The sequence below is a fragment of the Pseudochaenichthys georgianus genome, chromosome 16 (assembly GCF_902827115.2).
Source record: "Pseudochaenichthys georgianus chromosome 16, fPseGeo1.2, whole genome shotgun sequence".
NCBI classification, from domain to species: Eukaryota; Metazoa; Chordata; class Actinopteri; order Perciformes; family Channichthyidae; genus Pseudochaenichthys; species Pseudochaenichthys georgianus.
This window is the reverse complement of record NC_047518.2, coordinates 31,790,437-31,803,808: the sequence shown is the minus strand read 5'-3', so window position 1 is coordinate 31,803,808 and position 13,372 is coordinate 31,790,437. Positions and strand designations below refer to the sequence as shown.

The window sequence follows — 13,372 nt, the reverse complement described above, 5'->3', positions numbered from 1 at the left end:
CACTGGACTGGAACTGAGAGATGGCGGGCTGCGCTGTGGGCATTTCTCTCTCCCCCTCTATCTCTACTCTCTGGCACTGGTGTAAGGACACACACACACACACACACACACACACACACACACACACACACACACACACACACACACACACACACACACACACACACACACACACAAACACACACAAACTTGACAGGCGGCCGCTGAGTCACCCGGCTAATCTATACTATCTCACTGTGTCCAGCTGTCCATCCTTCTCAGAACACACACAAGTTCAACTGTGGAGTAAAGAACGCAGATGCTCGGCGCATTTCATGAAATCGACCCTATGATTACCATCTTTCATGCAGACTCATTATTCCCCGATGATGCACTTATGTTCTTTGCACAACAACTTGAACTGCCCTGAGCAGATGGACTAAATGGACACTTTTGATTTACCTCCATTACGTTGTGTAAGGAGTTGTTAATGTTAACTCTAGCAATTTGTTTTTGTTGCATCTCTTGTTACAGAGACTTCCATTAGACAATATAATAATAACACATAGAAAATATTATGCCTTCATACAGGAATCCACTAAGCTTCAGCTTAATGTAAAGACTTTCAATTAACTCAATTTCTAGTTTTCATTTTCATACAATTAGAACTGTTGGTGGTCGAGTTGCATTGTGGGTAATGTAGACACCAGGGTTTGACAAGGAAGAAGAATGTGTAGATTAAAAAACTCTGTCTTACTCGGTATGTATTTGTATCCTTTCTTTTAAACTGTCCATTGCGAGTCTAACAATGTTATGTCTTTAATGTAATATAGCAGACTTCCCAGCATGCACTGTTTGAGAGTTAAAATCTCCAGACACCCCCCAAATATGAACAAGGCCACTAGGAGCAGATGGACATGTTCATTGTTAGATCAATATAAAACAAATAATGTGCAACTAAACAGCTACACTTAATGATGATTACACTTCATTTATCTGTTTCACAATTCTTAAAACTTTTTTTTTAGACCACAAGAAAACTTAAATGTTTACCTTAAACCAACATAAAATGTTGTACAGTGTATGCCTACAAAATAACAGCTAGCTGATCCAAAGAAGACCCACTATTACTGAAGTGATTAGACCTCTTGTTAACAAACAGCCCCTGATTGACACAATCAGGTTTCTTTCTGTGACAAAAAATGAGAAATTACCCTGCATTGTTCCCTGCATGGATATGTTGTGTTTTGAAATACAATGATTACATACCAAAATGTGTTTTTCTCCGGTAATGTTAGAGCAAAAACAAACCCATTGAAAGCCGAGTCTGAAAAGGTAATATTCTCCCTCCCTGTTGTTTCTCAATATGGCCATTACTCTTCCCTGCACTGTGCTTTTCATTAGAGCCAGTTTAGTGCCACTGATATACCGTCAAATATTTCAGCATTACAGATAATGCAGCATTTACCCGCCCCACAATTAATTCCTCTGACATCTGAGCACATTAATATTCATTACCCAGTGCCATTTGTGACAATCCGCCACCCCCGTGCACTGTAGATATGATAGTGAGATGGTGCAGAAATGTGCCGGGGGTTTTAAGGGCACCGAAATGATTAATAGCTATTTGTCTGTTTGGTTATGAAGGATTGTTGTTTAAGGTCTCTTGAGTTCTCCATCTGTATTTAATGTGTTTACAATTTGGTATTTTTTTTAAGTGCATGTTTAATGTCAGATATATAGTACACTACGGATTACAGATGGCTATCTTAGTGCAGAAACAATTATACTGTTAAGCACTCCAGTCATGAATGTGTTGTGTTGTTGGAGTAAGTCATGAACGTATTATTATTATTACGTATGCTTCTATAAATATATTGGGCTTAATTGGACATGTGGGCTGCATTACATTTCCGTTGGAACATATTTGCTGCACATTGTTTAGTAGTATGCTTCTTTCATTTAAACTTAAAATCTGCCTAGTTAGTTACTGAGTCTTCAACGCTCAGGGTTCCCACAGCACATGAACACCCCTCAGTTCACAGCCTTAATGTGGTTGTATGTAGACACTTTACCCGCATTTGCTCCTGTGGGTAATGTCCGCAGTAATGACTCTTACATGTCTAATATGTGTAATGTGTACTTGTAAAGCGCTTTGAGCACCTGTAAAAGCGCTCTAATATATTTTTTTTAATGCATTATTATTATTATTATTATATGAGTGAAAACGAGCTAGCAGTTAATATATTCTGCAAAATGTGATCCTTTGAAAGGTTCAAGTTTAAGTTATGCATCTAATATTTAATGAAAATGTATATTTCTTTCATTTATTCTAAACATATTACAAAGAGGCAAAATAAAAGATATATATAGCAAGCACTCATTAAACAAGATTGTTCACGTTCATCCTACCAAACACTTACTCATCCCTACACCTCTACACAATGTTCTGTACATCTTCTTTAATTGTATAATGTTTGGAATTTGCTTCTAAAGCCAAACTATCCAACCCAACAATCGTTATTATACACACTTTTTATTGTGGTATGAACACAATGTTTTTTAAATAAAATGTTCTTGAAGTCTATAGCCAGTCGCTTTTTCACTTAATCGAAATGTTAGGCAAGGGGGCGGGGTCTGCGTAGCCGGCGTAGAGCATGCAGGAGGCAAGAAGGTCGCAGATCTATAGGTTACTTACGTAACCCCAGTCCTGAGAGTAACATGAAGTGAGATGTCTCACTATGGGATGCGCCTCATCGCGGAGCAAACAGAAGCATCAATCTCATTACGACAATCCTGATTGGCTGGTGATCTTGACGTCAACGTCAGGGGAAATCACCCCCTATAAGTAGCCTGCGCCACGACGCATGCGTCATTCAAAATAAGCACCTCTTCTCGCTTCACCATAGCAAGGAGGGCCATCTGGTGAGACATCTCACTTCATGTTACTCTGAGTGCTGGGGTTACGTAAGTAACCTATAGTTCTCATTCATAACACTCCGTTCGATGTCTCACTATGGGATATTGTAGCTCCCGTATTGCCAGACGAGCTTATCTCGAAGATCACGATCAACCAGAATTTAACAGGTGGAGTCCCGACTCAACAAGGTGCCCAGCACTGCTCGGGCCACGCTTGGAGCGGAGACGTCCAGTCTGTAAAAGCGGACAAAAGTGAGTGTCGAAGACCAGCTCGCCGCCGCACAGATATCCTGGATGGAAACACCCTTGAACAAAGCCCAGGATGTAGCCAGGCCCCGAGTCGAGTGAGCCCGCAGACCCAAAGGTGCTTGCAGATTCTGACTCGTATAGGCCAAAGCAATCGCCTCCACGATCCAGTGGGATAGTCGTTGCTTAGTAACAGGCTTACCCTTGTGAGGTTTAGCCCAGGACACAAAGAGTTGGTCATTAAGACGAAGCTCTTTTGATCTGTCCATATATGTGTGCAAAGCCCGGACTGGACACAACAAATCCTGCTGCTGCTCCCCGGAGGAAACCAGCTGCGGAGGAAATGCCTCAATGTCAATCGGGGTACACGAACCAACCACCTTTGGTGTAAAGGCAGGGTTGGGTTTCAACAACACTCTCGTTTGCCCTGGGGCGAACTGAGTGCATGAGGGATGTACAGACAGTGCATGGATATCACTGACCCGGAGACAGGGAGGAGCCTGCGCGCTCCCTTCATAAAACGGCAAACCAAAGGATGTTGGCTAGCCGTCTTACCCTCAAAGCCCACATGGCATGCAGCAATAGCAGCCAGGTACACCTTGATCGTACAAAAAGCTCTGTGTTTATCGATCAAGTCCTGTAGGAATGATAAAATCACCCCGACAGGACATTGAAAAGAGATGTGCCCTTGAAGGCACCACTCCTCAAACACCCTCCACTTACAGTCGTAAAGAGACCTGGTGGAGGAAGCTCTCGCACTCTGAATAGTGTTTATCACCTTCTGAGGGAGTCCCACTGTATTCAGATTGTACCACTCACGGGTCAGGCCCATAGTGCCCCGTGCTCTGGGCGTGGGTGAAGGATCGCCCTCCCCGCCTGAGACAATCTGTCCCTGCGTGGTGGGGGCTGCCACGGCTGCCCGCACAACAGCTGATATATCACCGCCAGCCCGTATATTGCGGGCTAGGGTGGAAACATCAGAGTACGTGTGTGGCGTTGCTCTTTCACTCTGGCCGGAGTTAAGGGGAACAGAACCAGGGGTGGGAACGTGTACAGAGGACCCGGAGGTCAATCGTGTACGAGTGCGTCCCCGCCTAACGGTGCGTTTAAATCGTGCATTAAAGAGAACAGCTGTCATTGAGCATTTTCTCCCCTTGCGAACAGATTTAACGCGGCTCCGCCGTAACACACCCACAGCGGACTCTCGATCCTTGGATGAGGAGTCCAGTCTGCATAGAGTGGTGCACCTTTTGACAGTAATTCTGTCCCTAGGTGCATAACACCCGGTACTCGTGTCGTTCTCAGAGAGAGGAGATGTCTGCCGCTCTAAGGGATCAGTTTGTGTGCCAGTGGTGACTGGAGACAACGTAAACTCCTCTGGCGGTTCATCCACGATATCGTGTTGTCTATCCTCACGGGGACATGAAGTCCTCTGAGAGAAGGCAGGAAGCATTTTTGGGTGGGGAACACCGCTAAAAGCTCCGGGTAATTTACGCGTGCCCGCTGGAAGTCTCTGTTCTAGAGATCTCTCACCGGGCGACCTTCGTAAGTCCCCTGTCAGCCCGTCTGACCTGCGTCCGTGGTGACCACCTTCCGTGAAAGGACTGCACCCGTAGGCGCGTCCCGCACTGGAAAAGTCGGGACACTGTGTGTGCCGGTGGTGCCCTCACGGCTCCAGTCGGCACTGCGCCTGCGCGTGCCGGTGGTGCCCTTAAAGCCCTGGCCGGCACTGCGCATGTGTGTGGCGGTGGCTTCACGGACCCGTCAATAATCCGTCCTTTGAGAGGTGCCGTAGCTGCTCTTGAAAGGGGAAGGATTGACGGGCCGTTCTTTACAGCTCTAGCCGGCACCGCGTACGCACGTGGCGGTGGTGCCTTCACAGACCCGTTTATTATCCGCCTTTTGAGAGAGGCCGTAGCTGCTCTCAGAAGGGGATTTATGGTTAACGGACTGTTTATTGTCTTTCTTTTCATTTTTTCAGGCTGCGCCCTTGGCCGGAGCCTGGATGCGTCAGCGGAAAATGGTTTATTCAGACAATAACGATGTGACATGTGTCTTGTGCGGACTTGAGGATGGCGTTGAGGCATCTCTCGAGGCGGCGGGGACACATTTAGAACCAACTCGCCCTCGTCTCCTGCCTGGGCTGGGGACTCGGGGCGGGCTGCGCCCTCTGCTGTCCCGGTACTTTGAACCTAGCAGAGCGCGGTGCAGCGTGGGCGAAGGGCCGCCGTTGCAAAAGCCGCGGCTGGACCCTTCGAGGGAGACAAAGGTGGAGAGCCTCGTCTTCCTTCTTTTTCGACTCGCACTTCCTTTGCATGGAAGCGAGAGCGGAGCCGAAAATCCCCTCGGGAACGATGGGCATGTCAAGCACATCTTCCTTTTCCCGGTCTGGGAGGTTGGTGAGGTTGAGCCATCTAGCTCTTTCCTGCACCACCATGTTCCCCATTACCTTGCCCGTGGCCTGGACGGCGCAGCTTTGGACACGGAGACAAATGTCTGTGACCGCGGCTATCTCGTCCAGAGTGGCCGGTCCAGGATTGCTCGACATATCCTCACAGAGCTCCGTTTGGTATGCGGTTAGCATCGAGGAAACGTTCAGAGCCCTGGCGGACAACGCTGCGGCTCTGTAGGCCCGTTCCGTCATGGTAGACTGGAATCGGTCCGTTTTTGCTAGCAGCGTGGGATCCTGCTTGGCGGCTGGCCCATCCTCGGTAGGAGGTGGGCTGCCACCAGCGGTTCCATAGGTGGTATGTGGAGCAGGCCAAGCCTCTCCATACCGTCACAGTCAAGGGAGGAGGCACCCTGGATTGGGGCCTTGTTGCTAAAGGGCCGGTATCTCCACGAGACCGACACCTCATCCAACATCTCCGTGAAGACCGGGAGGAGTTGCCTCTTTGCCCTCGTTGTTTGGGAAAAAAGTTTTCCCTCGTAACGGGACCTGGAGGTCTCCTTGGCCACTTCGGGCCATGGGATATCTAGTTTGGCCGCAGCGCGCTGACAAACGGCTTGTAGGTCCATACTGAGACAGGGCGAAGCTGGTGTGCTGTCGCCCGGGGGAGCAGCCATCGCTCCCGGCTTTGCAGCCTGAGTCGATGACATGAAGATGTCGTCTTCCTGCTCATCCGAGTCAGACAGGAGGAACTCAGAGGTGTACTCTTCATCCTCCATGCAGTCTAACTCCAGGACATCTTCCGCGGGTGAAACCGTGGTGAGGTCCAGTCGGGAGCCCCAGCTTGGTATAGCGTGGGGCCCCGTTCCCGCGTTTTTTGCCGCCACCGGATCTCGGCCTGATATGGTGCGGGATTCCGGTTCTGCGGGTGCCGCTGTCGGTGAGCCCCAGACCGCAGTGAGGGGCTCCATCTCTGCGGCAGACGTCCCCGTGTCTTGATTGCCGGTCGGCGGATCAGTGGACATGAGGGGGTCCCGTCCCGACAGGTTAACTTGTTGCGCTAACCTTCGGTGGAGGCTCTTCACGGTGAGGCGGGCACAATGTCCGCACGAGCCGGGGTTGTCAATGGCCTCCTGGGCGTGTTCCAGCCCGAGGCAGGACGAACAGATCTGGTGTGAGTCTGTGCCTGACACTTTCAACCCGCAACCGCAGCGCCGAGCCTCCGAGATCCTGACTCCTCTGGTGTGAGGGGGAGAGGCATCCATCTCGTTCGCCGTGAGGCGTGGAGAGGGTCCGCTCATGACAGGTACGTTCGAGAATTTTTTTTTACCGATCTGTCTTTAATCCGGGGGAAAAAGGACAGCGTGGGTCTTTTTCTCTCAAGGATATTACCTGGTATGGTAATATTCCTGTAATCCTTTTCTCCTCCGTGGAAGAGAGAAGAAAAAAGCGTCCTCGCTACCGTGGTGTCGGTAGTGAGGGAAAAAACACAAGTTAGCAACTGGTGTGTTGCTAACTTGAAGTCAAAACCTTACCTTACTCCAGAGGAAGAACGGCGAGGTTGACTATAATATTCTTCTGTGAGAGAATCGGGTAGCCGGCTAACGCCCGTCGACCGAAAATTAGTTGGGTTCAGTCTGTGGACTGTTAAGCTAGCCCGGCTACCGTTCGAGATGTGCTCTGAAGCGAGAAGAGGTGTTTGAATGACGCCTGCGTCGTGGCGCAGGCTACTTATAGGGGGTGATTTCCCCTGACGTTGACGTCAAGAATCACCGGCCAATCAGGATTGGCGTAATGAGATTGATGCTTCTGTTTGCTCCGCGATGAGGCGCATCCCATAGTGAGACATCGAACGGAGTGTTATGAATGAGAACTGTCTACACCGCGGCCACGTAGCGGCTTTTGGAAACGCTGCATGGAAACAACACCATCAACACGTTCATTCGCTAACAGAGTATTCATCAGGGAATGAGCGGTTCTATTCACACATGGGCATAATCGCACTTCGTATACTAAATATGTTGCAGGGTAAAGGCTGTTTGATGTCCAGTCCAAATGTTTGGGGTGCTTGCGTTCTCACTTACAGCTCCTCCGGGTAATTTTTGGATAATTTCAGGGTTGCAGTGCATGTGTGAAAGTGGCTCTAGAGACCTTGTAGATGGCCGCCGAAGGGAGCATAACGTCACCTGAAAGCTCTCTTACGGGGTAAATGTTGGTTAACTGCAGTGCGGATTAGCTCAGAGGTTGCTTAAGTGCAAATTGCTCCACTTAACGGTCTGACAGTATGGTAGTTTAGTAACTCTGGGATGCGAGACAGAATGCTGCCAGGTATAAAGCTCTTAAAATACCATAAGACTGTGACCTATGTGAGGTTGAATATGTAAAGTTAAATATTCATTCATATATTCATATTTTTAGCATTTATGAACCAGAACATTCTGTTCAGAGACATCGTATGAAGACCGGTTTAGAGCATCAGAACCGTTTAATGGCTCAGTTTTCACCTCGAGCTACCTTTAAGCGTTAAGCAGGACTAGGTCAGACTTGACAAATAGGTCATGGTGCACATTGAGCTACAGAAATGTGCTCCTAATTGAAAAATGTGTGGAACATTGGAAGAAGACATGGAAGGTGGTTAAATTAATCCCAGAGTGCGATGGCTCAATGTGTTTCCAATCCCTTTAAAAGTCTATTGCTACAGATGAAGGGGAAGACTTTCATTTGGCCCATTTCATGACATTATAACAAGCCGCTTAAAGAACATTAAAGGGGAGGAGGCCGTGAGAGCAGGGCTCCTCGGCAGATGTTATCTTCCACAGAACCAATGTGAAACACTGCAGATAAAATCATTTAAAATAATCTGCATCTGGTTCCTGTCAGGTAACTGAAGTTGCAGTTCTTGTTTGTTTACTTTTTCAATATGTTTTAAAGTAGGAATCCCGCCGAGAATAGAAATGTTTTTCGTCAGACACCTGGCCAAGATAAGCAGACTTAAACAGCCACCTGTCTGCTACGTGATGAATATTAAGTTACACACGGTCACGGCACAACAATGTGCAAACACTCAAATGCAATTAGGAAAAGGGATAAAAGGCAAACACTAGATACAAATCCAATATAGGAGATATGACTTCTGGAGCAGACGGTTATATAAGTGGCAGCAAGATGAAGATTTCAGTATGCTTCAAACAAACTAGTGTGTAGCGCATGCCTTCCAACAACTCTGAAGGTTTAACCTGATTACATTTAAAGGATGAAAAGCATCCCCACTGGCTGCCACCTTGACCTCCTTCCCAGATCTCTATGGCTATTGTGTCTCTGCAGTGAATTGTACAGCCAATCGATAATGTCAAACCCTTTTAGAAAGTATCTCCTGAAAGGCATGCATGGCAAGTACAAGCTTAACAAATAAAAAGGTGACAAAAGTAGAACAAAGAGGGTGTTCAACACAATACTGTATAGTTGCATTCAGACTGCAGAAAACATGGCATTTTGACGCTGCATCGAACAAACAGAATGAATAACGGAGCTTAGTTTTTTCCTACAGTTGTGATCAGGACAATCCAACAAACGTTGTGTTTGAGGCATAATCAGGCCCTGCCTAATTCTTCTCTACAACTCTACAAATTCAATAAGTCAGCAGCCAGCCGTTGGCAGACCAGCCAACACAGGGTTGTGATTTAATCAACAGTGAGTCCATCCAGGTCCTAAAGTGATTGCATGTTGTGTGCAGCAAATGTAAAATGCCAAAAATGTGTTTTTTTGGGGTCCAACATTCATCCTCAACAATGGCAGCAGCTATAAAAAGACATGAACATGTGTTGGGGAATGTGCAGCAGGCAGGAAAACACAAACCTTTCCTGTCGGTGCCGATGGGGACCTGCGAGGTGTTGATGCCCTTGGCGATCTCTTGGTTGGTGGTTTCCTTGGTGACCACTGAGCCTTTGAGCTTACTCTTTGAAGAGTCCAGGGCTTTTAGCTTCTTGGCATGTTTTGTGCCCTTGTAGTGGGCCAAGGCTTGGCTCTGTGAGGAGAACAAATAACAGGCTTGATTTAGCGCTGGGAAAGCAGCTCAACACAGAGCCAGGATGAAATAGAATATGAAAACTAGAGGAACACAGTCACTCAGCGAAGCAGACTAAACACAATTAGCAAGGGACGATTGATGTCTTTCTGTCCAGCAAAAAGTGGAAACAAATCTTCTAGTACAAAATTGTTAATAAATCCAGGTACTTTACATTTTTAGTTTTGGCAGTTGTTTTTATCTTTTTACCCAAAAGGATTTAACATAATGAAGGCACCATTGGAAATAATAAATTGTTCCTTAGAAATGATCTGTTTAAGAAAGCCTTGATGTCCATAACAAATAAATAAATCAAATGTATTAGTCCCTGAATAGTTATTAACATTTCAAATTTGTCGGACTATTGTAACTAAGAGACGTCAATACAGTGACAATGTGATTATGAAGCCTATTTCTTCATTAATAACAATGAAGAAATACGTGATTCAGATATTTGTGTGACCCTCAATGTATAATTTATGAAGCTGCTGTTTGTTTTAAAGTCTGATCACGTAGCGCCACTAAGTTTCACCTTCAGGAAATACTAACCCAGGCACACAGAAGTGGGACATATGCAGAGACTTTGAACTGTCCTTGTTTACCTTTGCTCATGCCCGTGCATACTTCGACTGTGGCAGGAACGAAGGTATCAGGAAAAATGCAATTGCCTCTAGGAATAAATAAGCAAGCCAACCACGCATCTCCAGAAGACATTTGGAAGAATCTTTATTTATGGGCCCCAGTGGGGACATTCACTAAAGGCTGTAAGAGCACATTCCAGGTGGTCCTCTATGCATTACAATTTAACCAAAGAAGTATTCCTTTCCTTTCCTTTTGTTCCTCTTCAGCAAGAACAGCCAGTTATTTTTAGACAGTGGGGGATGGAGTATTCTGATAAGGTTAACGCAATCACTAATCACTGTGACTACACCCAGCATCGAAATAGCCCATGTATGCCAATAAATCCCCCAATCAAAAAGTGTACTGTAAGTTAAACTCCTAATTCCTAAATAGATATTTTCGTCAAATGTATATTAATATAAAAAGTTTACTATTTTTATAATTTACTGTCAATGGTTTTAATGTTGTAGTTCCTCAATGTGGAGCCAATTTGTGTGACTTTGTATACTTCTGGGTAGTGGGTACTGCTCTGAAGCGTGTCATGTGTTTTTAATGTAAAAAATAACCCTGCAGCTATGTCAAATAGGTGCTGTTTATTTCCCTCTGAAATATAATGATGTGGAAGAATAAAATAGCCTAAACTGTAATATTTAAGTAAAGTACATGTACCAAAATATGTAAGGTTATGTAGTTACATTCCTCTACTGGTTGTAAGCAGTGGTAAGATTGGTCTAATTGTGAGAAAATAGGCTCATTATTTGTGACAAAGCTCTTAAAGCATTTTATTTTAGTTAAGGTAGGCATCACTTAAATTATCTTAATTTACTTCCAATATTGATCTAATATCTAATATCCATTGTGAACTTACAAGTGTATGTGAATGGTTAATTTAACAAGACAGGTAAAGAGATTTAATTATGTGGGGAGAATACATTTAATTCAAATATTTTTGTTGGCAAAGGTAGTTTGCTAAAAGGGCTTAAACGTTTTCCGTTCATTCCAATAAAAACATTTTTGGATAAGGCGTCACTTTTTCAAACTGAGTGCACATCTTGTTCTGGGGTGAAACTATTCATTTTGACCCACATTCATCACTCTCCGGGGGGGTATACTGCGAAGCAGGATTTTCGCTTAGCCGGCTAAATTCAGGGAAAACTCCGGCTTTCCGGTCATCCGAAGCTGGTTCTCTTTTTAGCAGGCTAGATCTCCATGGTAATATATGCTAAGCAGCTAACCTGGTCGGGACCAGGTTAGGTTGCAGGCTAAGAGCTCAACTCAGTGAAAGCACTGCCTGCTGACCAATCAGAGCTCAGTGTGCGGAGTATAAAGCGATCAAGTCATATTACAGGAGAAAGGAAATACAGAAAAACTGCCGTTGCAGGAAAGACGGCCGGCAGAAATCACCGACTGTGTGAACGTGAACATGAATAGAATATCACCTCCATCTTCAGAGCAATCTGACTATTATAACATTAGCGTTAAGAAAGCTTACTTAAATATCGGCCACAACATAAGTAACCGGATTGTACATTAAGTACAGTCCGCGGCATATCACTTCATAATGTATCATATCTCCTGATCTGAGTCAGCTGAGCCGTATCTGGCCGTGCAACACTCACAGTGTCACATACTGTATGCAGAAGTATTATTTTAAGCAACACATAAGTTGACGAAACACTCGAGACAAATGTAATTGAAGTCAGATCGTGTTTTAGACGGGGCAGTGATATCATAAACCTGTTAATGTACGCATTCAAACACTTTTTCTTTTACCAGCTGTATTCACCTTGCAGGTGCAGCTCTGTGGCTTTGATCCTGGATAAAGTGTTTAAGTCATGGATGTTTAAAGTTTAACTTCTTCATTTTTGACTAGTATTAAAGTTCACTTTTCATTCAGGAAGTATGACGCTGCGCTGTCAGTGCGCTTCTCCATGTTTGTGATTGGTCGAATGCTCCAAATACCACCCCTTTCATGTGAACGCGCACCTAACTAGATAGGACACGGCTGGCTTGAGCGATCCACTTGATAACCAGCGTCGTAGTACAGTTTAGCGAGAGCGCGTATGTTTTGGATTAGGCCAACCGGCTAACTCAAACATATCCAGGTTAGGTTGAACCAGGTTCGTAGTATAGGCCCCAGGTACTGAAGACATAACTTATATTTTGTCATGGGACTCAGGTGATATGAATGGTTGTTTAATGCGACTGGCGACTGCGCCATAAATTCATCTTTCATTAGAGAAATGGAGCGAAATAATTGCCTGAATTCCAAGGCTGACACATGCATGATTAAAACTGTGAAGGGAATCATTTGTTTTCCTTGCAGGTGAGCTGTGAGGGGGGAAAAGACATCAAAATAAATCATAGTCGGAAGGTTTTAAGATTAAGAGGGGCTGTCTGGAAACCAAAAGGTCACCATTTAAATCTCCATGTATCAATCAACAGTCATGAGAACTGGTTTTGGCACAGTAAGTAAACCTGAATTTGAGTGTCAGCTGAAGTGTAAATCTAAGTCAGTTCTTCCATTAAAAGCTTGGACACATTTGTGCTAAACTGGCTTCTTATGAGTAATGGGCTCCTACCTGAAAACACAATGTTTGGGGTATTTTCAGATGAGAGACTTCTGCATTTGTGCTTGTGGTGTGCTCAGGCTTTATTGATATTTGAACTGTTAAGTCTTAACTAAATATAATAATACCAAGGAACCATAGCTTGGATTGTATTTATTCAGTCCTAAAAAAAATAGCATTTTAAATAAACAATTGAAACGATGTTTTAATGGAACAATGCGGTCAATAACTACTTTCACCACAGCAAACACATTGTAGTTTAAACCACTTAAACAATTTCACTCTTGGATAATGTGTCTGTTTGTCTTTTGGACATGGTTTGTAATCTGTACTCAAAGAGAGTTATTGAATACCTTGTTTATGTTGATGTTTATTAAGGATCCCCATTAGCTTTTGCTCTTGACAAAAGCTACTCTTCCTGGGGTCCGACACTTAAAACAATACAACAATAATACAACAACATTCAAGACATCATTCCTGACATCATTAACAACATCACCCATATCATCAACAATTTCCAACATCAACAATCTCATCCATTTTCAATATCAATGTCAGCCAAGGATGAGTGCACTAGACATCCAC

The 13,372-nt window shown here is 44.9% G+C and overlaps 1 protein-coding gene across 2 annotated transcripts in view; it reads right to left on the bottom strand.

Moving 5' to 3' along the window:
- Window positions 1-13,372, bottom strand: part of znf385d (zinc finger protein 385D) — a 100,052-nt gene that overhangs the window by 14,912 nt on the left and 71,768 nt on the right. For both annotated transcript variants that reach the window (XM_034101773.1, XM_034101774.1), the window contains exon 4: window positions 9,389-9,557. In XM_034101773.1, coding sequence (XP_033957664.1) covers window positions 9,389-9,557 — 169 coding nt within the window. The remainder of the gene's footprint in view (window positions 1-9,388; window positions 9,558-13,372) is intronic.